The sequence below is a fragment of the Capronia coronata genome, assembly GCF_000585585.1.
Source record: "Capronia coronata CBS 617.96 chromosome Unknown acBCG-supercont1.6, whole genome shotgun sequence".
Taxonomy (NCBI): Eukaryota; Fungi; Ascomycota; class Eurotiomycetes; order Chaetothyriales; family Herpotrichiellaceae; genus Capronia; species Capronia coronata.
This window is the reverse complement of record NW_006912898.1, coordinates 1,534,782-1,558,958: the sequence shown is the minus strand read 5'-3', so window position 1 is coordinate 1,558,958 and position 24,177 is coordinate 1,534,782. Positions and strand designations below refer to the sequence as shown.

At 53.6% G+C, this 24,177-nt stretch overlaps 9 protein-coding genes across 9 annotated transcripts; 5 read left to right on the top strand and 4 right to left on the bottom strand.

Annotated features, from left to right (window-relative positions):
- Positions 1 to 15: 15 nt before the first annotated feature.
- Positions 16 to 2,146, top strand: A1O1_07233 (uncharacterized protein; the record flags this gene model as incomplete). Its single annotated transcript, XM_007728106.1, has 3 exons — positions 16 to 1,387; positions 1,437 to 1,964; positions 2,016 to 2,146. The coding sequence occupies 3 exons, from the start codon at positions 16 to 18 to the stop codon at positions 2,144 to 2,146; spliced, it is 2,031 nt and encodes a 676-aa protein (XP_007726296.1).
- Positions 2,147 to 2,697: 551 nt separating this feature from the next.
- On the bottom strand, positions 2,698 to 3,960 carry A1O1_07232 (L-lactate dehydrogenase (cytochrome); the record flags this gene model as incomplete). The annotated part of the gene is made up of 1 exon (XM_007728105.1): positions 2,698 to 3,960. One exon carries the CDS (start codon positions 3,958 to 3,960, stop codon positions 2,698 to 2,700), a length of 1,263 nt encoding a protein of 420 aa, XP_007726295.1.
- Positions 3,961 to 4,900: 940 nt separating this feature from the next.
- On the top strand, positions 4,901 to 6,295 carry A1O1_07231 (uncharacterized protein; the record flags this gene model as incomplete). Its single annotated transcript, XM_007728104.1, has 1 exon — positions 4,901 to 6,295. One exon carries the CDS (start codon positions 4,901 to 4,903, stop codon positions 6,293 to 6,295), a length of 1,395 nt encoding a protein of 464 aa, XP_007726294.1.
- An 838-nt stretch (positions 6,296 to 7,133) lies between these two features.
- On the top strand, positions 7,134 to 8,924 carry A1O1_07230 (uncharacterized protein; the record flags this gene model as incomplete). Its single annotated transcript, XM_007728103.1, has 3 exons — positions 7,134 to 7,353; positions 7,448 to 7,637; positions 7,700 to 8,924. The coding sequence occupies 3 exons, from the start codon at positions 7,134 to 7,136 to the stop codon at positions 8,922 to 8,924; spliced, it is 1,635 nt and encodes a 544-aa protein (XP_007726293.1).
- Positions 8,925 to 13,334: 4,410 nt separating this feature from the next.
- Positions 13,335 to 14,659, bottom strand: A1O1_07229 (uncharacterized protein; the record flags this gene model as incomplete). The annotated part of the gene is made up of 2 exons (XM_007728102.1): positions 13,335 to 14,384; positions 14,450 to 14,659. The coding sequence occupies 2 exons, from the start codon at positions 14,657 to 14,659 to the stop codon at positions 13,335 to 13,337; spliced, it is 1,260 nt and encodes a 419-aa protein (XP_007726292.1).
- Positions 14,660 to 16,919: 2,260 nt separating this feature from the next.
- A1O1_07228 (tyrosinase) lies at positions 16,920 to 18,140 on the top strand (the record flags this gene model as incomplete). The annotated part of the gene is made up of 1 exon (XM_007728101.1): positions 16,920 to 18,140. One exon carries the CDS (start codon positions 16,920 to 16,922, stop codon positions 18,138 to 18,140), a length of 1,221 nt encoding a protein of 406 aa, XP_007726291.1.
- Positions 18,141 to 18,910: 770 nt separating this feature from the next.
- On the top strand, positions 18,911 to 19,786 carry A1O1_07227 (uncharacterized protein; the record flags this gene model as incomplete). Its single annotated transcript, XM_007728100.1, has 1 exon — positions 18,911 to 19,786. One exon carries the CDS (start codon positions 18,911 to 18,913, stop codon positions 19,784 to 19,786), a length of 876 nt encoding a protein of 291 aa, XP_007726290.1.
- Positions 19,787 to 21,025: 1,239 nt separating this feature from the next.
- A1O1_07226 (uncharacterized protein) lies at positions 21,026 to 21,472 on the bottom strand (the record flags this gene model as incomplete). The annotated part of the gene is made up of 1 exon (XM_007728099.1): positions 21,026 to 21,472. One exon carries the CDS (start codon positions 21,470 to 21,472, stop codon positions 21,026 to 21,028), a length of 447 nt encoding a protein of 148 aa, XP_007726289.1.
- Positions 21,473 to 22,070: 598 nt separating this feature from the next.
- Positions 22,071 to 23,699, bottom strand: A1O1_07225 (uncharacterized protein; the record flags this gene model as incomplete). Its single annotated transcript, XM_007728098.1, has 1 exon — positions 22,071 to 23,699. One exon carries the CDS (start codon positions 23,697 to 23,699, stop codon positions 22,071 to 22,073), a length of 1,629 nt encoding a protein of 542 aa, XP_007726288.1.
- Between the last annotated feature and the right edge of the window lie 478 nt (positions 23,700 to 24,177).

Sequence of the window (24,177 nt, the reverse complement as noted above, 5' to 3'; positions counted from 1 at the left end):
AAAGTCCGATTGAAGATGACCGACGGCTCTGCATCCGGTAGCAATGGGCGGCCAAGTCCCTATGGTGGCAATGTCCCTCGGCGTTTGTCGTACGCTTCTGTGGCATCTGGCGCCACGGCTCAGAATATAAGCCATCCCACGCGTGCAGGAGCCTTTTCTCATCTCGTCGGGTCGACGCCTAGCAGCTCATATCCTCCACAATATCAAGCAGATCTTCAACACCAAAGGCGACACTCCGGACAAGACCACGACTCTGCTAGTGGGCTATATTGGCGGAAGCCGCCCTCTCTACCGTCCTATTCGAGGAAGTTCGCAAACATCCCGGCTCTAGGAACAAGTGGGATGCCTCCCAATCCGTTCTTTATACCATCCTATCTCCGCCATTCGAGATATGCGGCGAATCTCGAAGCTGCACATAAAGCCAAGATGAAGAGAGAACGGGAGCAGCCTTCGGCAGGATCGTCGGCGATGAACTCGCTTACCACGAGTGCAGGGAACACAAATATCCATCGGATGGCGCCATCTCATCGAGGCATGACTTACGACATCATCGAGAGCAACCCACCCAGGGAGGATGAGCAACCGATGCCGCTGCCTTCTCGCTGGAGCGAGCAGGATAAGTATCCCGGGCTTGATCTCTCCAACGAGGGGCGAGACGTGAAATACAGTGGCTCAGGCAGCAAGGCCGAAATTGAAGCGGCATCTGTCCGCGCGGACTATCCCATGTCACCAGCGTGCGGGATATACTATTTCGAGGTTGAAATCAAGAATAAGAGCAAAGACACCGCCATTGCCATTGGCTTTGCCACGGCCGAGGCTTCCTTAGAACGGCTACCCGGCTGGGAGACGCACTCTTGGGGCTATCATGGCGATGACGGGAAGATGTTCTTTGGTGAGCATTCAGGACGGAACTATGGCCCGACTTTTGGTGCTGGGGATGTCATTGGATGCGGTGTCAACTTCAATGCAGGCTACGCCTTCTTCACTCGAAACGGACAGGACTTGGGGATTTGCTTTCGAGAGCTTAGGAAAGATCTCAGGCCGTTCCCGGCAGTTGGGATGAAGAAGCATTCAGGCGCATGGGTATCGACAAACTTCGGTGAACGGCCCTTCGTCTTCGACATTGACGATAAGATGCAGCTGGAACAGTCCCAGGTGTCGAGAGACATCATCAAGTCCAAAGTCACCCCGTTGCGAGTACAACGCGACGAGAACACTCTCGTACAAGAACTAGTGGCACAGTTTTTAGCCCATGATGGCTATGTCGAAACAGCAAAAGCATTTGCTGAGGACCTCCGGCGAGAGAAAGAGTCCTTGACCAATGCATTACCAGCCGCAACGCCGATTCCGCCAGAGCGAGATGACACCGATGCTGTGCATCGGCAAAGTAAGTTGGTCCTTTGGCCACGTCCCGGTTGATAATTAATGAAAAGCAGGGATACGACGAGCAATCCTTTCTGGAGATATTGATGAAGCGCTCGAAGTCACCCACGCCCACTTCCCTAGCGTACTTGCGGAGAATCCGGACATCGTGTTCCATCTGAAATGTCGGAAGTGGGTTGAGTTAATTGGGAAAACCACGGAATTGAACACGTCGAAGTCGGCCGAAATGCAAGACTTGCATTCGAGTAACGTTCCGGACAAGACACCAGCTGCTGAAGTGGACTTCTCACAAGACATGGAACTCGATGAACATCACGACGGCGAAGGCCAGACTAATGGCCTCGGCCGGCCATCCGCTAACGACAATGCGGTAGAATACAACCAACTGCTCAACGAAGCGATGCAATATGGTCAAGAATTACAACGAGAATACCGGGATGACGATGGCGAGTATGCAAAGAGCCTGCAAGACATATTCAGCCTGATGGCGTACAATGACCCCAAAGGCAGCATTCACGGACACCTCCTGGACCCGGCTGGGAGAGCGAATGTTGCAGAAGAGCTTAACTCTGCCATCTTGAGTAAGAAACATCACATTCTATGGCATGAGAGCCTACGCTGACGTGCAACAGTCTCTCTCGGACGGTCACCTTCCGCGGCGGTAGAGACGATGTGGAAACAAACCGAGGTATTGGTCGATGTGCTTGCACAGGAGGGCGGGCCTGCCGCATTCGTCAATCTCCGCTCCTTGTTCTCTTCGTGACCCTATGAGTGCGTGCAAGGCAGTTGTCGTTGATCCACGGCGCATTTCCCTTGCTGGAGGGATATTATATGGTCATGGTGGGAGGGACGAAACGTGGCCACTCAGATCAATGCGGATAGTGTACTTGCGTCACGACGAGGCTCGGTGTCTTTTTTCTTGCGCAGCCACACGTGAATCACACATGGGACCATCAAGGCCTCTGCATATGTCTTAAGGCCATGGTTATGGTGCCTGCGGAATCTGGTGGCTGGGAATACATTGACGGCGTTACCGTTGATAGAGGCTCAGGTCAATTCGAGCCCAACATTGCACAATCAGGCCTGGCTTTTTCCTCAGGGTGGAAGGTGAGCAGGAGTTATAAGGGACTGTCCCAGCGACATTGCACAGCATCTTTCCCTATGGTATATGTATCTAGCTCAGTTATCTATCTCTCAGATTCAAGTGTCTGACCAAATTTTCCCTCGGTGACAAGTCATGGATACGAAACGTCTAATCGCCTCGTCACTAGCGGGCGCCTTTTGAAGCAGTCCAGTCTGAAAGAGGTGACTGCGCTACAGGTCGGCCTCTCGAATCAAGACATCTCTATTTAACACCTTGGGCGACACGGACGGAATGCCCGCCAGATGCAAGGTCAAGTCCAGGTCTCCGAGCAATGATTTCACAACATGACTGACGCCGGCCTCGCCGCCCAGAACCAAGCCATAGACATAGGGCCTCCCAACAAGACACATCTTGGCTCCGAGAGCCATGGCTTTAGCAATATCCGCACCACAGCGAATGCCCGAGTCGAAGATGACCTCCAGATGGGCGCCAACGGCGTCAACAATGCGCGGCAAGACCCCCAGCGAAGAGACGCCGCCATCCGTCTGGCGGCCGCCATGGTTACTCACCACAATACCCTGGACGCCGATCTCGACACATTTTTTGGCATCAGCCACGGTCTGGATGCCCTTCAGGACTATCGGCCCGTCCCAATGGCGCTGCAGAAACTTGACATCCTCCCAATTATGACTGAACCCGGGAAACACGGTCCTCGTCCACTCGGCCGCAGCGGCACCCTGTTCGTCCTCGACTTCCACGCCATGGGTCTCCCTGAATTGCTTACGAAAGACGGGATCGGTGAACCCGATGGCCACGCCGACCTGATCGCTCCTCAAGAACGGGTTATACCCGTTGTTCATGTCGCTGGGCCGCCAGCCGAGAATGAAGGTGTCCAGGGTAACCACCAGCACGGAGAAGCCGGCTTTCTTGGCCCTCGAGAGAATGGAGATGGTGATGTCGTCGTGTTCATTGGCCGGCCAGTACAGCTGGAACCATCGGTCTCCGTCTGGACCATTGGCGCGGGCCACTTCTTCGATCGACGCACTGCTCGCCGTGCTCATGATATACGGCACGCGTTCTTTGGCCGCGGCCTTGGCGGATGCGATTTCGCCGTCCGGGTTGAAGATGCGCTGCACACCCACGGGCGCAAGGGCGATCGGGAACGGTAGGTCCTGGCCGAATATCGAGATTGAGAGGTCGGGGAAATGCTTCTGCGTGTCGACCAGGCGTCGGGGCAGGATTGACCATTTCTCGAAGGCGAGCCGGTTTTTGCGTGCCGTCTCGCCGCTGCCTGCGTTGCCGGTCACGTAGCCTTTGCTTTCGGCCGACATGCGCTCGGCCGCCAGGGGTTCCCAGTCTAGTGCGGTGAATGTGAACGGCGGCCGGGAGTACGTTAGGCCTTTTTGGTAGATTTCTGTCTCGTAGGCCAAGGGGTCTGGACCGGGGCCCGAGTGCTTTTTCATGTTTGGTCGAGTGTGTGTGGGAGAGTCCATTTTGCGGGCAGAGGTAGCGGTGGCAGTAGGATTACTGAAATCAGTGGTTCAAGATACTGTCGTGGTAGTGACAGAGACAGAGATAGAGCCTGGTGAGATGATGTAAGGGTGGCCAAATAGGCCTTGTTGTAGGTAGGTAGGGACGTGACAATGGAGGTCAGGGCGGTAATGGTCCCGATCAAAGCACTTTTGATGAAGATGAAGAGATCAAGAACACCCAGGACTCTTACCTACCTGTTTCATGATATAGACTTGATATTAAGGAATGATCCGGAGTGACGGGTGAATACGGTAGAATTCCCTCGCTCCACGACATACATCATCGAACATATTATATCACCGCCGTATTAAAATGTGGTCCCTGCCCACCTAAGCAGGAAGATAGTACCCACGTAGATTGCCTTGTGTCTCCGGGTATCTTCCGTCCTCATAAAAATCGCTGGAACAGTTCTCAACATACTATGAGCGGTGGTCTGGATATATCCAGATCCTGGCGATGTTGGAGCTTGAAAATATCCTCGCGCCCGTCGGGCAGCCAATCCGGGTGGGAGCGGCGAGCATCCAAAGGCCCCAATTGACATGCAGACACGATGGTCTTGCGCTTGATTGATCACAGGCCATCCAGGTCTGGATTTCACCAACTATGAGGTTGATTACAAGCATAGAATAGTATATAACACAATATAACAGTCAGATGCAGGCGGTTACATACGGAGGTGAAAGCGACAAGGCTGAAGGAGGCTGGATCTCAGCCTTGTTGCCAAGCCGGCGTCGCTGTAGGTTTTCTCCGCGCTCCGATTTCCTGCAGTTCAAGTCTAGTCAAGAAATTTTGTGACGCGAACTTGAACAATCTGCCCGCACCGCCTTCGCCAGACACTTGGTCTTTTCGTGTGGTTGCTGTTAACCGGTGACAGTGTCTGTCCAGAGTAGCGACAGACATATGTCGTCGTCCAAAGACCTTGAGTCGGTGACGACTCCCAAAAAACGAAAACATCGGGCGGAAGAAAAAGAATTGTCCAGGAAGAAAAAGAAGCAGCGGACGGAAGAACGACCACAACAATCCGCGGAACCAAACAGTCCGACCGCTACTGTGGTCGCATCCCAATCACAACTCTCGACAGAGACAGACGGGGCACAAAAGAAAAAGAAGAAGAAGGCCAAAGACAAGGATACACACAAGCAGACAGAAACAGAGCCCGAACCTGAGACTGTGCAGGTCAATGGGAAGTCCCCCGAACCCGAGGACATTGAGTTGGTCGATGCACCATCGCCAGAAGCAGAGCCCACTGTGGACGAGCCGCCGGCAACCACCTCCCTGACGGCAGTGGATGGTGAAGATGGAGCAACTGTGGAATCAGAAATGGTGGCAGATCTGCTGGACTCAGCCGACCCGACATCGTTTTACTCTACCCGCTTATCTCTCTACCTGTCTATTCCTGCGATCGCACTCGAAACAAGCAGCTCGTCGATCCTTGCTACCCACCTGGCGCCACTCCTCCTCACATACTTCCCTCCCGCGCAAGGGATAGTGCTTGGGTTTTCGGACCCTGTCTTGTCCGCGACACCGGACACGGACCTCAACCGACCTCTCCTCCCTCCTTCGGATGGTGACTTCGAATCCCAAGCGGAGGTCCTAGCAAAGACCGCCGACGAGGCCGGGGTCTGCTGGGTATGGCTTACTGCCACGTTTCTCGTGTTCCGACCGGAACGAGGAGACGAGCTGTACGGATGGACCAATGTTACGTCAGAAGGGTTCGTCGGGTTGGTCAGCTACAACTATTTCCAAACGGCTGTGGCCAAGAACAGAATCCCGCAGGACTGGACGTGGACTGGACCCAGCCGAGAAGACACCGTCAAGAACAAAAGGAAGGGCAAGAAAGCCCGCCTCCGGGACGAGGACGGCGCTTCAAGCCAGATACATGGCGATGACAATGAGCATGACCATGCGGCGGCGGCGAGGCAGGAGGACGATCATGGTGCTGTCTCTCAAGCTCGAATTGTCGATGATGGAGGCTTCTTTGTCGACGCCAACGATGGCTCCAAGGTGCAATCCACGCAGAAGTTCAGAGTCGTGGATGCGGAAATCGTGCCTGGTCACGACCGACATAAGTGGTCCCTGCAGATCGAGGGGACGCTGCTGGATGACGAGGCGGAGCAGAAGGCGGTCGAGGAGGAAAGGGCCAGGTTTGAGCTGTCCCAACACCGCAGCCGCTCTTACACGCCAGGAGATCCGTCTATGTTGATGAGCGGTGCGTTGGCTCGGAGTCGCGAGGGCAGTGTCGCTTCAAGGCTGTCTGGGCCGGTTCCGAGTCAACGGCATCGAGTGGCATACTGATTAAGGTGGCGATGGGATGATGGGATAATGACTGGAGGTACACGGTAGTAGTGTGAATATGGTGACGCTCCATGGTATCACGTTGATCGAGCGATACGCCATCAATGAGACTCCATATTCCGGACCTGAGTCCTCAGTCCTCAGTCAGTGTTGCACTGTGCTAGGAGGATCGTGGTGATATCACCACTACTACTACTACTGTGGAGTGTTATACCACTACTAGCAATTCAGTGATTGCTGGGTTTAACAATGCCTGACATGCAATTGGCCGATTGATGATGAGGACATTAACCAGGATGGGGACCATGACGCAACACGCATCGTATCTCCGATATTGTTTCGCTGCACTCGAGGCATGATGGATGTTTGATGGATGCATCATCTACAGGTATCTACTACTACTACTAGTACTTACTGTTAGATATAGAGTAGGTGTCTATAGGGTCCGTACCTACCTATCCATTATTAACCTGCAGCGACTGACTTGATACGCGGTAGAACTACTAACGCGGGTGGCTACCAACGCCCTACTTCTACTATATTGACATCAGTTGTTGTACTGGTCATCCATCACCTCATCATCTCATGTCCTCCATCTCCCTCCCTACTCTTCTGGTTGTTGTCAAGTCTTAAACCTACATCTACTCCCCGCCGTATCTCTCCTCTCCTTCCTCTGGCTTACCACGATTTCATGTTCGCCCGCCCTACCGCCCGCTTACTCGCCGTATCTTCTTCGTGTAGACCTCTCCTACTGTCGGTATTTCCCGCCGCATCTCCGCCCCGCTTTCCATCCATAGCTGCGTCCCTCACCAGATCATTTTCGATTCATCCCGCGAGAATGGCCCAAGAGTTCAAGCTCAAAGGCTTGTCCAAGCTCGAATTGAAAGACCTAGATAAACTTGAAGCAGAGGTCGAGGGCATCGAAGGCGGCAAGGTCCTGCTCGTCAAGGTCGGAAATGAGGTGTCGGCCCTCAATGCCAATTGTACACATTACGGTGCTCCATTGAAGAACGGCGTTCTCACTCCCGAAGGACGGTTGACTTGTCCGTGGCATGGAGGTGAGTGTCCCGCTGTATAGTGATCCTTCTTCGTGCGCACTTCCTTGTGTGTACTTTCGCTGTTTTCGTATTCAGTCACTGATACTCCACCTAGCATGTTTCAATGTCAAAACCGGCGACGTCGAAGACTCACCCGCACCCAACGCTCTGAACAAGTTCGACGTGGTCGAGAAAGAGGATGGCGTATACATCAAAGGCAAGGAGGCGGACATCAAGGGTGGCCAGAGAAAGGTCAATATAAAGACGAAGCCGACATCTTCAGACAAAGTCGTCATTGTTGGAGGGTACGTTTGGCTCTGTCAAGCCTTGTCATGGCAGGCGAGCGCATGCTGACACACAGTTTCAGTGGCTCCGGCACATTTGGCGCTCTCCTTAAACTTCGCGAACTCGGCTTCCCTGGCCAGATCACCGTGATCACCACCGAAGGCTATCCCATTGACCGGACGAAGCTCTCCAAAGCTCTGATCACAGACCCCTCCAAGATCTATCTCCAGCCGAAAGAGTGGTATGACGATGGCTCGATTGACTTCTGCTCCGACACGGTCACTTCCGTCGACTTCGATACAAAGACCGTGCAGACCAAGACGGGCAAGTCATTTCCCTACACCAAGCTCATCCTCGCCAGCGGCGGCACGCCTAGACATCTACCTCTGCCAGGATTCAAAGACCTGTCCAACATCTTCCTCCTGCGCCAGATCAGCGACACACAAGGCATCGTCAGCGCCGTGGGCGATAAAGGCAAGAAGATTGTCATCATCGGTTCCAGCTTCATCGGTATGGAAGTCGCGAACGCTCTCGCCAAAGAAAACACCGTGACGGTTGTCGGAATGGAGTCGGCGCCCCTAGAACGGGTCATGGGCAAAGAAATCGGGCAGATCTTCCAGAAGATGCTGGAGAAGAACGGGGCCAAATTCATGATGAATGCCAGCGTCGACTCGGCGGTTCCGGCTTCGAAACTCGCAAACGCCGTCGGCCTCAGCCCTGTCGGCGCCGTCAAGTTGAAGGACGGAACAGAGCTCGAAGCCGACCTAGTCATCCTGGGTATCGGCGTCGCCCCTTCGACAGAATACCTCCGCGACAACCCGAGCGTGAAGCTGCTCAAAGACGGCAGTGTGGCCGTGGACGAAAACTTCGCCGTCAAGGGCCTCACCGACGTCTACGCGATCGGCGACATCGCCACATACCCGTACCACGGCCCCGGCGGAAACGGAGCCCCTGTACGCATCGAACACTGGAACGTCGCGCAGAACCAAGGCCGCAGCGTCGGCCAGCTCATCGCACAGCCCTCGAGCAAGCCTAAGCCGTTCATCCCCATTTTCTGGTCCGCCCTGGGCAGCCAGCTGCGGTACTGCGGCTCCGGCGCCATCGGCTGGGATGACCTCATCATCAAGGGCGAGCCCGAGAACAGCAAGTTCGCGGCTTACTATGCGAAAGGTAACGAGATCGTCGCCGTGGCCAGTATGATGATGGACCCGATTATGACCAAGAGCGCCGAGTTGATGAGACACGGCAAGATGCCTTCCAAATCCGACATCAAGAGTGGTCAAGATGTGTTGCAGGCCAACTTGTGAGGAAAGAATTCGGTGTGGGGACAGGCGGGTGTATGTGCCACATCACAAGCGCTTTGGTCTTGACAAAGATGATATTGGACTTAAGCCTAGGCAGTAAGCTGCGAGCTACGTGTGACACATACATACCTACTTACAATAGTAATGAAATGGCCAGTCATGAACATGAAGACATTGGAAAACCATGAAGAGATTAGAAATAGCATTGTGTACACCATAAAGAGTAAACAGGGGGCATGGTGTAGAGTAAATAGGGGAGAAAAAGTTACAACATTGTTGCAGGAACAAGGAAGGTATCGCTATGCAGATATACGCCAGGCCGTCCGCGCAAGTTCCGGATCTGGCGACAACCTAGCTAACATTCGGAAGCGGCGAGTGGTGTTGTGCTTTGTCTTTCATCTAGACTGGAAGCCCGTAAACGGTAACCGCCTCAAAATTGAGATATATACTACTGTAGCTGATGGCCCCTCAGTATCCAAGATTGCAAGGTCGTATATGATTGATGTCTGCTCGGGTTAATCCAGCGTGACCAGATGACATGTCCTCTGGATCAGGGGATCGAGGAAATGTCACCCACCGTATAAATGTTCTGAACCTGGCGTGGTATCCCGTGTGTTTGGACGAGCCGTGAACTCTGTACTGTACTGCCATCACAGCGCGATGCTTCCGGAGAATATCCTGACATTGCCTATGCATCAAGTTGATGTACTGGTTGGTGATGGTTCGGGCCGCGATGGTAGACAGGTTGTCAGTTGTGTCTTGATTCAACGAGCAGCGTTTGGGTTGGTTTAAAAAGCATCGGTAGTACACTGTCCATCCTGAACACACTCCTTATGATGGCCCATTATGGGTCTGGTTCCGTCAACATCTCGAAGGACAAAGGGCGCTGCCGGTGGAAAGGAACTTGAACGGTCTGGCAGGAGCGAAATGCTGCCAGTGCCATGGCATCACCTGCAAGGCAAGGCACGAAGCCGCAACAGTAGTAGGCCACCGCCATTGTGGCCGATGCCATGCTCTTGCCAGGCTTGATTCATACCCGTTCAGCGCTCACTGTTGTGAAATTGCAAGGTCAAGGTCGCCTTTTGTTGATACATCGGCAGTCGCACATCGGGCCATATTCATTTGTGAGAGGCGCCACCACTTGCCCTGTGGCAACCGGAATCCCGGTGACCGCTGCCATGATATTGATGGCCCGGCATATTGGTATCAGAGATAGTAGCGCTGTGTGCTCGGCATTGAAAGTCGGTCGTCCAAGCACCTGGACAGATCCCTGGGAATAACGAGAAAAACGTTCGAACGACCGAAAAGGGGATGTCCGACCCCGGGGGATTGTGATGGTACAGTTCTCTCTCATCGGGCAGGAAATAAACCACTTACTCTGTACGGAATGAGCAAGGCGCGAAAGGCGAGCTGCAGCTACATAACGCCGACTCCAAGTCTCGATTTTCCAGAAAAGATGGAGACGGATGAGTTGGGAAACCGGACTGTCGTCGTGCATAGCTGCACTATGCTAGTTGTATGCCGTTGATGCACTGCCTGTCCTGCCTTCTTGGGCCAATTTGTCTCTGTATGCCAGATGGAAGCGATCTGAACTGCAGTGGTGAGACACCATGTCAGTGGCGAGATTGTTGGCTTTAGCTAAGCGGGGTCCTTTTCAAAGTGGTTAGAGATGGCTGATATAGCTCTGACGAGTTGCCGTCGTGCTTCCAGGAACGGACTCACGAAGCTTCCGACCAGCCTCAAGGACGGGTGAGCTTATGCAAGGGACGCTGCTGCTGGTAAAAGCTCCGCTCTCCTATCATCCCCCTGCAGAGGTATAGAGTACTTGAAGCTCAACCGGTCCAAGTGAGGCATGGTCGACGGAGGAAGTCCACTTAGAGCTGTGGATTCTTCTCGGCGAATATCGCTTGGTGTCGAGGCTGCTCAGCAGCTTGTGCCGGGACGGTTCTTATGCGGCCAAGATGCTGAAACCCCCTGCCTACATTATTCTCAATCGTCTCGGCCATTTTCATAAGCGAGATTTCAACAACAGAGGCATCCCATCCCATCAGCTCTTCTGGAGAGAGGGGCCGAAGGTATCAACACCTATCATCGTTCTATTGTGAACTGTTCGGCTGCACCGACTTCTCAGGTAGTCGCGTCAAGGATGGAGTGGTCCGACCCGAACGGTATTGTGAACCCGGGTCATGATTTATCAACCAACCACACACACACTCGAATGTGGATTGTAATTCAGGCGGAATGTTATGCGCTAGAGAGAGGGCAAGAGGTTGGTGCCTCGTAGTCAGAGCTTAGGCTCGGCTCGATTTCAGATATTCTTTCACTAGCCAGGTCCGAATGTCCGAAGGCAAACCCAAGTGATGAGCAAGCCAACATCCAGCCACTCAGAAGTCCACGTGCGCGAGGATCGGGTGATACCATGGACCAAAGGCAGTCGCTGCCATATTGGATATAAGACTGCAAATGCTATCGAGTCCAGCTACCTTGTTGCGTCTGGCGCATGGGGCTGTTGAAGCCTGCACGGAACTTCAACACGTTGCCAGGATGCCCATCTCTGTGTACGCGAGGTGATTGTCGAAGACCATGTGTGCATGAAAGACAAGCCTTGGGTGGCACCTAGTGGCGGAACGTGGGATAAGGAAGTAATGCGTGCCCGACTAATTGATAGGCTGCAGTAGTCGCTCGCGCGGTGAGACCGAGAGATTATAGTCAACTGGGGGCATATACACGAGATATATATTTTGTAAATGGCCTTGATGGTGGTTCCAATGACCCAGCCGGATGCGGGGGTCGTTGACGAGTGACATTCAATAACCAGGAGCTTGATTGCGTCCGGAGGGTACAGAGTACTCTGTACAAGCTTATGTGGCCTGCGAGGTGAGGCTTGAGATAGGATGATGGTACTGAAGACGTGATTGACAGGTGCAGAGGATCAGCAACGTTGTAACGTACCGCATTTCTCCACGCACTGACAGGCATGATGATTGCTGGACTGAGGACTCACCAAGGTAGGAGTCAACTCCACAGGTACTCCAGACTGCGGTACTGGTACATGCCACAGTCGGTCCTGTGTACTGTGTACTGTGTGCCCACCAAAAGCTCGAACTGTTGCTTTTCGACCTCAGGACTGGCGGGGACATTGCTCCGGTGGAGACCTTTCGATTGAAATTTGTCGTTTTAGCACCAATACCCCCGAGGGGCCTGGTGCCAGAAATGTACAGAGAACATCAGACCATGGTTACATACCCCCATTCTCTGTAGTGGCAGTCTTGCTGCACACAGAGAGGCCAAGTAGTATCACCGAGAGTGCACGGTCGTCGAGCAAATCGAGCAATGATGATGTGATTCAAACCGCGGTGCTGTGCGATGACGCATGGGGTAGTTCCGGGACACCCACCGAATACGATAGAGGCAATAAAGACCTTCCATGCTGTGTGCTACTGGTGATGGATGCTGGACGATCAACATGCTACGGCGCTCTCATAATGCGTAGAACTGTCCCACGCCTGTTCCGCAGGGCAATACCTAGTAGTGGTATAGTCGGGAAGAGTTTCGAATTGAGGCCTCGGCTTTCGCTGGTGCTGTGTCAATCCCGATGGGTCCTCTAGCGGACTGCCAACCCCAGCATCGGGTGTGATCAGCAGGGAGACTAGTGGCAACCCCCCGGTCTCCGACTACCAAGATGGATCCCGGCAGAGAACTGATGTAGAATAAGGTCCGGTGGGCCCGAGGATCAATGCCTTTGTCTCAAGACCACCACCGAAATCGGTCCCCGACGCTGAGACAATTCTGTTGCTGCATCCCTGGCAGTGGAACTGGTAACTTCAAGGTGCATACAGCACGTAGTTGCAGTATTGGACAGGCTGTGAGTCATCAAAGCAACAGCATTGCATGCTCAATACCACAGGAGGTGGGCGTTATGCGAGCTTGTGTTCGCTAGGGCTCCGTCGCTGTTGCATCGATTGTGCGTGGGATGCAATCAAGATGGGCGACTCAGCAATGAGCGAATTCGGAACAGAATAGATTCTGACCCATCGAATGTTGAGATAGGAAATAAATATACACAAGGACTCTGATAGTACAAGCTGTTCGGAGCCCATATTAATGCCAGCCACAGCGCTTTGTCAAGGCCCTCTGCACGAGCGGCAGGCAGCAGGATGGAGAGTAGGCGACATAACTGTAGCTGTCGCCAGTAGGGAGATGACCGCTCCGGTATCTTGACACATCAAGGTACTATAGCAACGCCTGATGGACGGCCGATTCAAGACATAAAGACTTGATGACTGTGAGTGTGCAAACAATCGGCCGACCTGATCCATCTCATTCAACAAGTCCTTCGTTCCGCTCTTATTTTTGTGAATGCATCGCAATTCCGATACGGCACTTTTATTCGCTTCTTCTTCCTGAGGTCAATTAATACCGTGCAATTTGTACAGTCGTCGTCTTCGTGATGCCCGAGCCAGCAGGTTTCGTCCAATCCTTGTCAATTCCGACCGCATGAAAATCTTGGTCGAGCATGATCTTATCACTGTCATCGTCGCCTGCCGTCACTGTGCTAGTAACTCCTGCCATCTTACTGGGGTCCTCTCCAAAGGCACGCACACTAGCACCTCTGCGTAGCTCTCCCAGCTCTGTCGATTGCCGGGAGCCGAATTCGTAATATTCCCTGCCGGGGTTCCCAGTGTTCCGCACGTTTGATTTGGTCTTTCGATATGCCAGCCCATCCGCATCATACTTGCCATAGGACTGGCCGTTACGGCCGTTGCTTGAGGTGAATCTCTGAGAAGCCCCAAGAAGCTTGACGAACAAAGGTCGAAGCGAAGGTAGAGATGCAGCCAGGATACCAATGTTGAACTCAATATTGTTCCACATGAAGAAAGAGTCATGGAATGTCCAGTCAGCATTGAAGAGTGCATTGGCCTGGAGAACTGTTTTGACTATACTTGCAGCACAGGCGAAAAGACCCAGGCCAAGAATCCCGACCAGAGTGATTTTGGTACGAAGGTTGGCCTGCAATTTCCAGACGATTGGAACAGGAAGGAGCGCGAAGAGGACGTCGGTGGCAATTTGGATACTGCTGTTGAAAATGCCGATGTTGGTATAGGTGGTGTTGCTGAAGCATTTGGCCTTGCCGTTTACTCGTAGTTCGAGGTCCCAGTTGGCGGAGACGTTGGTGCCACAATTGAAGATCAACGTCCCAGCACATGAGAGCGTGAAGGCGATCAGGAAGACGATCGAGCCCAGAAGAAAGCGATGGTAGTTCTTGTTCGGCACAAGCCTGCGCAGAAAGCAGGCTACCGAGATCTTGACCAGACTGATTCCAAACATGATGATGAGCGAATGGAAATATCGCCAATGCAAAAAGAGAGACCAATCCGCGGGGTCGACAAGAGCGGGATGGTGGCCTAAGCCGCCCGCAGCAGCTTCTCCGGAGAAGCAGGCGAGAACGGCGAGAGACAAAACCTGAAGATAGAAGTGGTCAGCATGCAGAACTAGAATGTTGGCTGTGAACCATTCAAGAGACAGACCATTGCTGCGACCATGACATAGTCATCTGTCCCCACGCTCTTGAGCATGAATATCCTGACATACATTCTCAGCACTACCGTGACGAGAGCGACGCCGCAAAAGGTTCCGTTGATCGCCATGAGATTCGCAGTGTTGGATTCATGTTTGTAATGAGGAGCGCCGGCAGCTTGTCGCTCCAGCAAGGCTGACAACGGACCGAATGCGACCATGATGCTGGAGGGCACGTCACGAAAGGACTTCGGTGGCCCGGTACAAAGTGTCAGAGAGACAAGATTCGAACTGGTTGACACCGCCTGGGCAGGTCTGAGCTTCTTATTCTTTACCAGTACCGGGAATGGTGACGAACGAGGTTTGACGTCCTTCTGTATGGCGTGCTAAACGGTCTGGGGGATCATCCCTGAGTGTGAGATCCTTTATCCTCCCACATACAGAGAACAACACACGAGCCTTTTTCGAGACCGGAACTGCCCCAAAGAGAGACAGGGTAACTCCTGATCAGAGAAGAACCGGTGTATACTGGGCATCTGTCCGGTGCTGGCTTGGCTTCGCTAACAGAGAGAACGAGGATTCAAAAGTGACGATGCTACTTTAGTATGCTCTCCACGCCGTCCTAGGGCTCTGTGATGGCGAAATTTGGTGCAGCCGTCGCACACTGATGCAAAAAGAGAGGCGGCTCGCACTTGGCTGATAATTGCATCCACCGCACTTACTGCTTGAGTGAGTCGTGCGGTAGTACGTAGTTTGTGGTACGACGGCGGGGCCTCCCAAGAAAAACTGCACCAGTGTAGCAGGCCAACCGACTGCAAGGCTGTGGAACAGTGGCGTCCGCGGCTCAGAGATCGTGCCGGCAGGTGCCCCGGATCCTCGCCCAACGCACGGGGGCTGGTCTTCGAGCCTTGCCGTGTATGGGTAGAGCGGCCCACCGTACCACCATACTACCTGGACACTGAAGTGCATGTTTTGTGGGAAGAGAGCTATCGTCGAATGAAGTCGACATCATCTGCCCGAATGCCCTTGAACAATTCTTCAGGTGAGTCAGGTAGGTATGGTGGTAGTGAGTACTCTGTAACAGTTGTATTGTACATCATAGTGCGAGAAGCAGCATCCGCTTTGTGCCCAGCAAGGACGACCGTTCTATTATTGAAGCCTGGGGCTAAGATTCTCTGGATTCTAAGGGGCGAAAGGAGCCACTTTCGCCATGCTGGGGCCGGTAGTAACAGTGCTCAAGCAGAGGCGATCAGGTTGTTTGAGGTAGACAGGGAACTGGTCGTATTTGCTGTATAGACGACGAGTGCAGTTGTCCCGCGAGAGGATGGATCAACGCCTTGAGTGACGGCAGTCCGACTCATGCCATATCATATCCTTTTTTTCCTTGCCTTGCACCACATCGGATATCCGAGAAATATTGTCTGTGGAGAGCTGTACAGTCTGAGAGTTGACAACTTTAACAGTGGCGAAAATTTGGTGCTTTTTTCGGTGAAGTTGGGAGTCAAATTTAGCGTGAACGCCAACGCGAGTTTGACCCATTTGGCACTAGTTTCAGTGGTTAGTGACTGCCTTTAGTGCAGGGGAAATTTTAGCTCGCCGGGATGATATTCTCCGCCGGACCCATCGGTTTCTCTCCTCCCTCCCCTTGTCTCGTTGCCGTTACCCTGTACGTACCTTGGCCTCGCTTCGACACCACGGCAATAACACCACATGGCGCCCTCTGCAAAAGCCGTGATTTCGGTATTTTTGCCATTCCGAATCCCTTCCCTTCAAATCCCTGTCGGTGGTGTGCTGCATTGGATGGCAATCTCCCTCAAGTGATAGATCCAAGGTTGCCAACCTTCTGTCACGCCCAATGCCAATATCCATGTGATACCGCAGGTGCTAACACCCTTGCGGCGGATTGATCGGCAGCCTCTTATGTGTGCAGCAGAGCTCCAGCAAGCCGCCCGCTGTCATCCACCACATACAACCTCCAATCTTGTCGATGCGGACAGTGTTCCACAACATCATTCAGGCCCTAGCCGGCCCCAGTCCCTGGCTGCTGGCCGGCTGGACCCCGAGCCTGACCGTCCGTTGGCTGTTTACGGTTCTTCATTTCAAAATCACTAGTTCTATCTCCCGGTCTACAGCCACGGTGCTTTAGTTCTAGAAGTCGACGCTGCACTCGCGGCTACAGAGAACTATTTGTTTTTGAAAAAGTTTGAGCTTTATACCGTTCCACTTTGTTGCTTATCTCACATGCCGAGTGGGCTTCGGATGTGACCATCCACGTGGCCTAGATACAGGAACCCTCAAGAGAAAACATATAAAGTACCGGAAACTCTGCCGTGTCTCTACCCTTGATCTTCCTTGCCCAGGGATCTTCACTCCTCACCACAAGCCTTCTGTTCGTAGGGGATCCTCATTTGGGACCCTTTCGATCGCTCTTTGTTCTCAAAGTACTGCATCTGTTCTTTTGAGCATCTTGCTGTTGCAGTCATGCAACTCCGTCACCTTCTACCGGCCTTCTTGGCGGCGTATGGCGCTCAAGCCGCGCCAGCATCGGCAGAACAGGTCGAGAACAGCTTTGCAGAGCGGGACGCAGCTGCTAAAGGATCGTTCTTCCTGCCGGCATCGACATTGCAAACCGATATCTTGGCCGCCAAGGGCCTCGTGAACCTGGCAATCAACCAGGTCACAAACCCGTCCGGAAAATGCAATCTGCTCAATGCCGCCATCCGAAGGGAATGGTCGACTCTCTCAAAGCAGGAACGACGCGCATACATCGATGCCGAACTGTGCTTGATGTCCAAACCTTCACAAGACCCGAGCTTTGCAGCTGGAGCCAAGACGCGCTACGATGACTTTGTGGCCGTCCACATTAACCAGACCCTGTCAATTCACGGGACTGCCAACTTTCTGTCGTGGCATCGATACTTCACCTGGGCCTTTGAGCAAGCCCTCCGGAACGAATGCGGCTATACCAGCTATCAACCATACTGGAACTGGGGGAAATATGCCTTCGACCCATTGAACTCGCCTCTCTTTGATGGCAGTGACGTGAGCATGTCCGGCAACGGCGAATACGCACCGCACAATTGCACCCCTGCTCTGCCCTCGGGGTTGAACTGCATTCCCCCCGGGTCTGGTGGCGGTTGTGTCAAGACCGGGCCTTTCAAGGACTACGTTGTCAACCTGGGCCCGGTGTCGCCGACTCTGGAAATCCCCGGCATCATTGATTACTCCAGCCCTGACCCGCTGGCCTATAACCCTCGCTGCTTGCGCCGAGACATCACATCCTGGGTTTCCTCGAACTGGACCAAGGACTCGGACGTATACGACCTCATTACAAACTACAAAGACATTATATCTTTCCAGAATCGCATGCAGGGAGACTTCCCTACCGGTTTCTACGGCGTCCATACCGGTGGTCACTTCACCACTGCCGGTGATCCCGGTGGTGATCTCTTTGCGTCGCCAGCCGAGCCTACCTTCTTCCTGCACCATGCCCAGATCGATCGCACATGGTGGATCTGGCAGAACCAAGACCTCAAGAATCGCGCGAAGGCCTTTGGCGGCGGCACCTCCACGCTCGACCCGACCGGTAGCCCGCCTGGAAAAGTGACCGATCCCATCTACTTGGCGACTTTGGCGACTACCGTGCAAAACCAGGATGTCTTCAGCACAACCGGGGGACCGTTGTGCTACATTTACGTATGAGAGGATGAAAAGCATGTTCCGTTCAAGCGCGCCTCGGGTTCTTTTTCCCCGGTACATATTTAAAATAGATTTGGTCCTGATCATCCGCATACCATCATAATGTTTATTGTCTACTCCTGCCGCAAGCGCTGTTGTGTCACCATGTGCACAGATAACCATCTCCAGTCTTGATACCTAAATGCCCTCTCCAGCCTCTTTGCTCCGGATACAGATACAGATGGTGAATATGCTACTGGTTCCGCTCATGCAAGCTCTGCCTCTTTCTATATGCGAACCTACCAATGGCCATCTCGCTGGTCGCGTTCCTACGCCCCAGTGGTACCGACCAACTTTCTACAGCGTACACTGCGACCAATGAGGATGTGTACGGCCTGACTTGTCTCCGGTGGGCAGGCCGGAGATCATTGCCAGTGGTCTGTGCGCCCGGTGCAAAGTCACCCCGGCCACCTCGCCCCGTCCTTCCCAATCCAATATGGGGACAAGAGACACCTGCACTTCACTCTGTGCTCAGCCTTGCGATGCAGAACCAGTCATGTCCGAGCAGCGGTGCAATATTCGCCCGCAAAGTGCGGGAGCCACGTATCGAGCGACTTGAAGGCCTCGCACCAAATTCAGATTCAGTTTGCTCCGATACCAATGGATAAATTCCTCCCCGAGAAGAGAAAGGATGAAAATGCGGTATAAATACCTGGAGCTCCCCCCATGACTGAAGGCTGGGAAGTCGAGGGACACAAACACACAACCAAAATCGAAGACCAAGTCGACCCAAAATGCAGTGGCTCATCACCGGATGCTCCTCGGGCCTAGGACTATCTCTTGCCCAAGCAGTCCTGGAGCAGCCAGGCCAAAAGGTCATCGCGACATCTCGCAGCCCGGCATCTCCAGAAGCCGTCCAGTCAATCACCTCTCATCAAAATGGAGCGTGGGAGGCGCTGGATGTCGCCGCTGCAGACATCGAGGCCAGATATGCGGCGATAGTTGCAAAGCACGGCCCTGTGGACGTGCTCATCAACAACGCCGGCTTTGCAGCGGGTGGCATCTTCGAGGCCACCCCGGTCGACCTCGCCCGACGCCAATACGAGACCAATTTCTTCGGCGCGTTCCGTCTGATGCAGTGCGTTCTCCCGGTCCTGCGCGAGTCCGGCAAAGGCGGCGCCATCGTGAACATCAGTTCTTCGGTATTCTGGCAGCCCCAACCCAGCACCACGACGTACGCGTCGAGCAAGTGGGCACTTGAAGGGTTGTCGGAGGCTCTCGTGCCAGAGGTTGCGTCTTTCAACATTCGTGTCCTGATCGCCGAGCCTGGGGGTATGCGCACTCCATTCTTCGACCCGGCCAAACTGGCGGCGAACACGGTCCCGCTGCCGGACACGTACAAAGGTTCGCCGGCGGATATGTTTCTGCAGGCAATCACGTCCGGCGGGTATGTGCCGAATCTCGACACGGACAAGGCGGCGCGGGCCATTGTCAAGGAAGTGCTCACGCCGACTGTCGTTCAGGGTGAAGCTGGCAAGCCGAGCGTACCGATTCTTAGGCTCCCTCTGGGGGGTGAGTCCTTTGCTGCCATGCAGGAAACGCTTGCAAGGGTCACCCTCGAGGGCGAGAAAATCAAGCCTACTGCGCTGAGTTGCGACTACGACGCATGAAACGGACAGATGGAAGCACTGCAAGGGGCTCCTGAGAGTATTGAAGATGGCACGAGCCCTCAAACATGGTAGCCATTTATTTGTCGCTTTCAAGTTGAACAAATGGGTGCTTTCGAAACGGAATGGCAAGGCTGCGAGACATGCAAGGCTGACTCTCTCCTGTCTTAATGCTGCCTTTCAGGGGGTCACTCTGCGGATAATGCGCGTCCTGGAATATTAACAGCGAGTAGCATCTTTCATATGAGACAATCCTAGGTATCTTGCTGTTAATGAACTGCAGTTGTACCAAGTCTGCCCCACGAGCATAAGCAGACTCGACTATGTTTCATGTTCTCGGACCAGTCTCTACACAGCCACCTCCTGAAGCCCACATCGCAAGTTTCCTTCGAAAGACAATCGAGAACCCACGCACAAGGTGTCTTTCGTGATTATTCTAATTCTGTCGTTTTGTTGTTTCTCCAAGTCGTTGGTTCGTCCCAGTCATCGGTCTGTCTCTAAAATTTACACTCGTTTCATACTCAAGCCTAACCATCACCGCACCTTGTCCCGGTCTGCGTGCTAGTCAACCACAAACAGCAAAGACAGATGGTGTACATCACACAGGTTCTGCAAGAACATTTCTCTTGCGTTAACTGTCGACAATCGAGCAACGCCTGTCAAATCGACAAGTCAATGTGTGTTCAAGAGTCGTCAGTTCACTGTACTCTTTGAGTTAAAATAGCTCTGTCAACCCAACCTACGTTGAATAGGCTCAAGTTTCCACAATGGAGTTATTGAGCTGGTGGATGCTCATGTGCTGCTGGTGCTGCGATAACAAGGACGAGGACGAGGACGAAAGGGAATATGACGATTCTCAAAACAAACCTAGGATGCGAGGCGGAGGACGAGACGACAGTAACGGCACAGATGCAGTTCCTATGAAACATCGAAGCAAGCAGCAGGAGCAAATGCAGCAGTCTAGCGAGAAGCCTGGATTGGCGCACGCCCCAGTATTGCAGACGTGATATCTTCAGGCCACTAGAGCATGGGTTTCCACGGATGCCATCAATCCGTCAAGGTCACGGCTTCGAACAACGTCCCACCACCGGCTCAAAGGACAGTGCAAGGCTCATGACCCTATCGCCGCTCATCCCATCCAGCGAGCTTGATGCAAGCAGCTCAGGTTCGGCCATCGTCTCTTCACGGATCGGGATTCTCCAAGACCAAACCGGAAACTCCATCAAACCCTCGATTCCTGCGTCAACCCTCCTCATTGAAACTTCCATCCGGCGGCTCTTCCTCATACTGCTCCACCCCACTTGGGATATCAATCACGGCCGACTTGGTCCAAATGTGGACCGCCGACCTCATCATCTCCCTCGTCAACCCCTCGAGACACCCGCCCTTGACACTGACGACTTTAGCCGGTTGGCCCTGGTGTGAAATTGGACGATGAATCAGCCTCGACCCGCATTTGGCGCAGAAATGCCCTTCCGTCCAGCCATGCGGGTTCGGACGGCTATAGATGGCAATAGCGCCAGGATAGGGTTCTGAGTCTTTCAGCTCAAATGATGGAAACACGGCCGTCACGCCGTACGTGGATGAGGATTGGTGGCGACATTCGGTGCAGTGGCAGATGTAGATTGCGTCTGGTTTGGGGGTGGGCGTGGTGAAGCGGATCTGGCCACATTGGCAGCGTCCTTCCATGGTGTGCGGCGGTGGGCAGATGACCGGACAGCAGACAGTAGATTGCGGGCTGATTGAAGTCTGTAGGATCTCAATACAGGCAGGCGAATCAATGTGGTCGCGGACGAATTGGTCCTTTCTATGATATCAGGGTTCGGACTGGGTTGTCTCTCGGATGAGATAGATACATTCAAGACACTGTCGCCGTGCTGCCCATTGAGTACCCTATCGAGCGAGCTAATGAATTGAATGCCGTATCAAGTGTGCTCACCTGCTGCCTTACCTACCGTAGGTACCTCGTAGCTTGGTAAGGTAGATAGATACGCTCCTTCAATAGTACGTCGAATGCAACTATCGAGACTAAGCCTAACCAAGACTAGGGATATTCTGCACCCTGCTACCCTGCTTCCGACAGTCTGCTCGTGGAAGCTCCAGACATCAATCAGGAAAAGCATAGTTGCTCAATCCGACCAGGACAACGGGCGCCTCTCAACGTCTGGGGTCTTCCATCTCTGTCCAGCAGCGGACAAGGGCTCTATCCCTGTACCTCCATCGCGCAATACGATGAAAGAGGACTTCCTCATACCTCATCGTGCCATCAAACAGTGCGGCTTCTATACTACTTGAGGATTCCATGCTCCTGTTGCGCTTCTGAGGGCGAGACACTGTCGGCCTTTTCTGACACCGGAGTTGCAGCCCCTTCCACCTCAACATCGCCGGATCCTTCGCTTATAGCTTTGCGACGTCGTTTGTCTCGTATTTCAAGTCGGCGAATGACAAGCGTAAGCACAATGAGTCCCACACCCCAGCACGATGCTGCAATGAACCCATTGTGGAACTCTGGAGCTTCCACGGTCCTCCAGAACACAATGGTGAACCATACGGACTGGATGTAGCTGAACGTGTTTGAAGCGGCAATCACGAATCCACGCATCTCATGGTCGTGTGGAATCAAGTCTGGAAACCACGCAAAATAGATGCCGGGCACGCCTGCCGCGGTGTACGACAAATAATATGCCACGTACCTGAGTGCGTCCGGGATATCCCACACAGCCAGGACTATGGTGCTGAATAAGGTCCCGCTGGCCATGAAAATCATTGCTTGCCAGCGCCGGCCTCGCAGCAGGGGAGAATCCGAAAGCATGCCTGCCAGAACCTGGACAACCACACCGATGGCAACTTGACCGGTTGGCCAAACGTTGACTTGATAGGTGGAATGGTGCGTCGACTTCAACCAGAGCGCGTAGACTGGTTGATATATGGGAAAGCTGCCCTGGACAAGGAAGTACCCGATGGGAAGGACCCAAAACTGCCATTGTCCCATCATTCGAAAGAGCTTGGTTCGATCCCAGGCAGACGCTCCCAGAGGCTTCAACCCCTCCCGGGCCAGCCGGTCCCTTGCCAACGATACTTCTTGCTCCGTGATATAGAAAGCACGGGTCGTCTCCGGGAAGTCTGGATAGAAGAAATAGCCCAGCACGGCAATCGGTGTGCTGATGACGCCACACACGATGAAAAGCCATTGCCAGCCAGCGTGGCCGAGTTTGCCATTCAGGCCTTTGTACGCGCCAGCCTGCAAGTAGCCGCTGAACATGCCCGCTAGGGTGGCGCTGCAATAGAAGAGCGTGACCCGTTTCCCGCGCTCGCTCTTGGTGTACCACGAGCTGACCATATATATCGCCACTGGAAAGTATGCCGACTCCAAAAGGCCGATGAGGAAGCGGATGGCATACAGCTGCGACACCGAGGTCACGGCGCTCGTACAGAAAGTGAGGACCGACCACAGCAACTCGAGAGTGGGCAACAGGATCGATGGGCGGACGCGGGTGGCCAGAACCGCGGCGGGCAATTGACCGATCACATACCCGGCCGTGAAGACATTGCCGGCGTATGTCAACTCACTGCCATACATGTGCAGAGCCTCGCTCATGCCCGACACGTATGCGTTGCTGAGGTTGGTCTGGTCGAGGTTTTTGCTGAAATAACCGAGACAGGTGGACGTGAGGAGGAAGAAGTCGAGCTTAAGGAGGAACCATTTCTCATCTTTGGGCTTGTCTGGATCATCCCAGACATACCGCTGGAAGGTCCGAAAATATCGATGTGATGTTCCCCTGAATCCTCCCATCTCCCAAGGCCTGGGTTGACTCGATGCTGCTGAAGGTGCGATCTCGTGGGTAACGTCCGGCAGCACGTCCACTCCGACCTCAGCGACCGGCTTCGAAGATACTACCGGGTTCGTGGATGCCATCTCGGAGGCTGCTGTCTTGGAACGCCCCTCTTGATCTCCTGAAGCGCGAGGAATAGAGGCGCTGAAGCTTTGACATACTGCGCAGGATCAATGGCTCGTTACATTCTTCTGTTTATAACCACTACTGAACCCTCATTGCGCCATTCGAAGCTCATTGCGCCATTTGGACATCAATCTCATCATATCACGCCCAGGAGGCCGCGTTCCTGCCTGCATGAAGCCAAGATATGGCGACTTCGTGCTGCCCAGACTCTTCAGACCTGTCTGGGCCATTGAACTGTCTATGAACTCGGCGATTTCCCGACGTTGACCGAGATGAGGTGCTTTCCAGCGTCCGAATGGAGATATTTGGCCAAGGAGAGTTGTCAAGCACCAAGAGCCGACACCGTGTGCCGGAGTAACCTTGCGTCTGCCCAGGAACGGATGCTTATGGATACCGTCTTGTGGTCGCAGAAATCAGATGGCCCCCACAACAGTA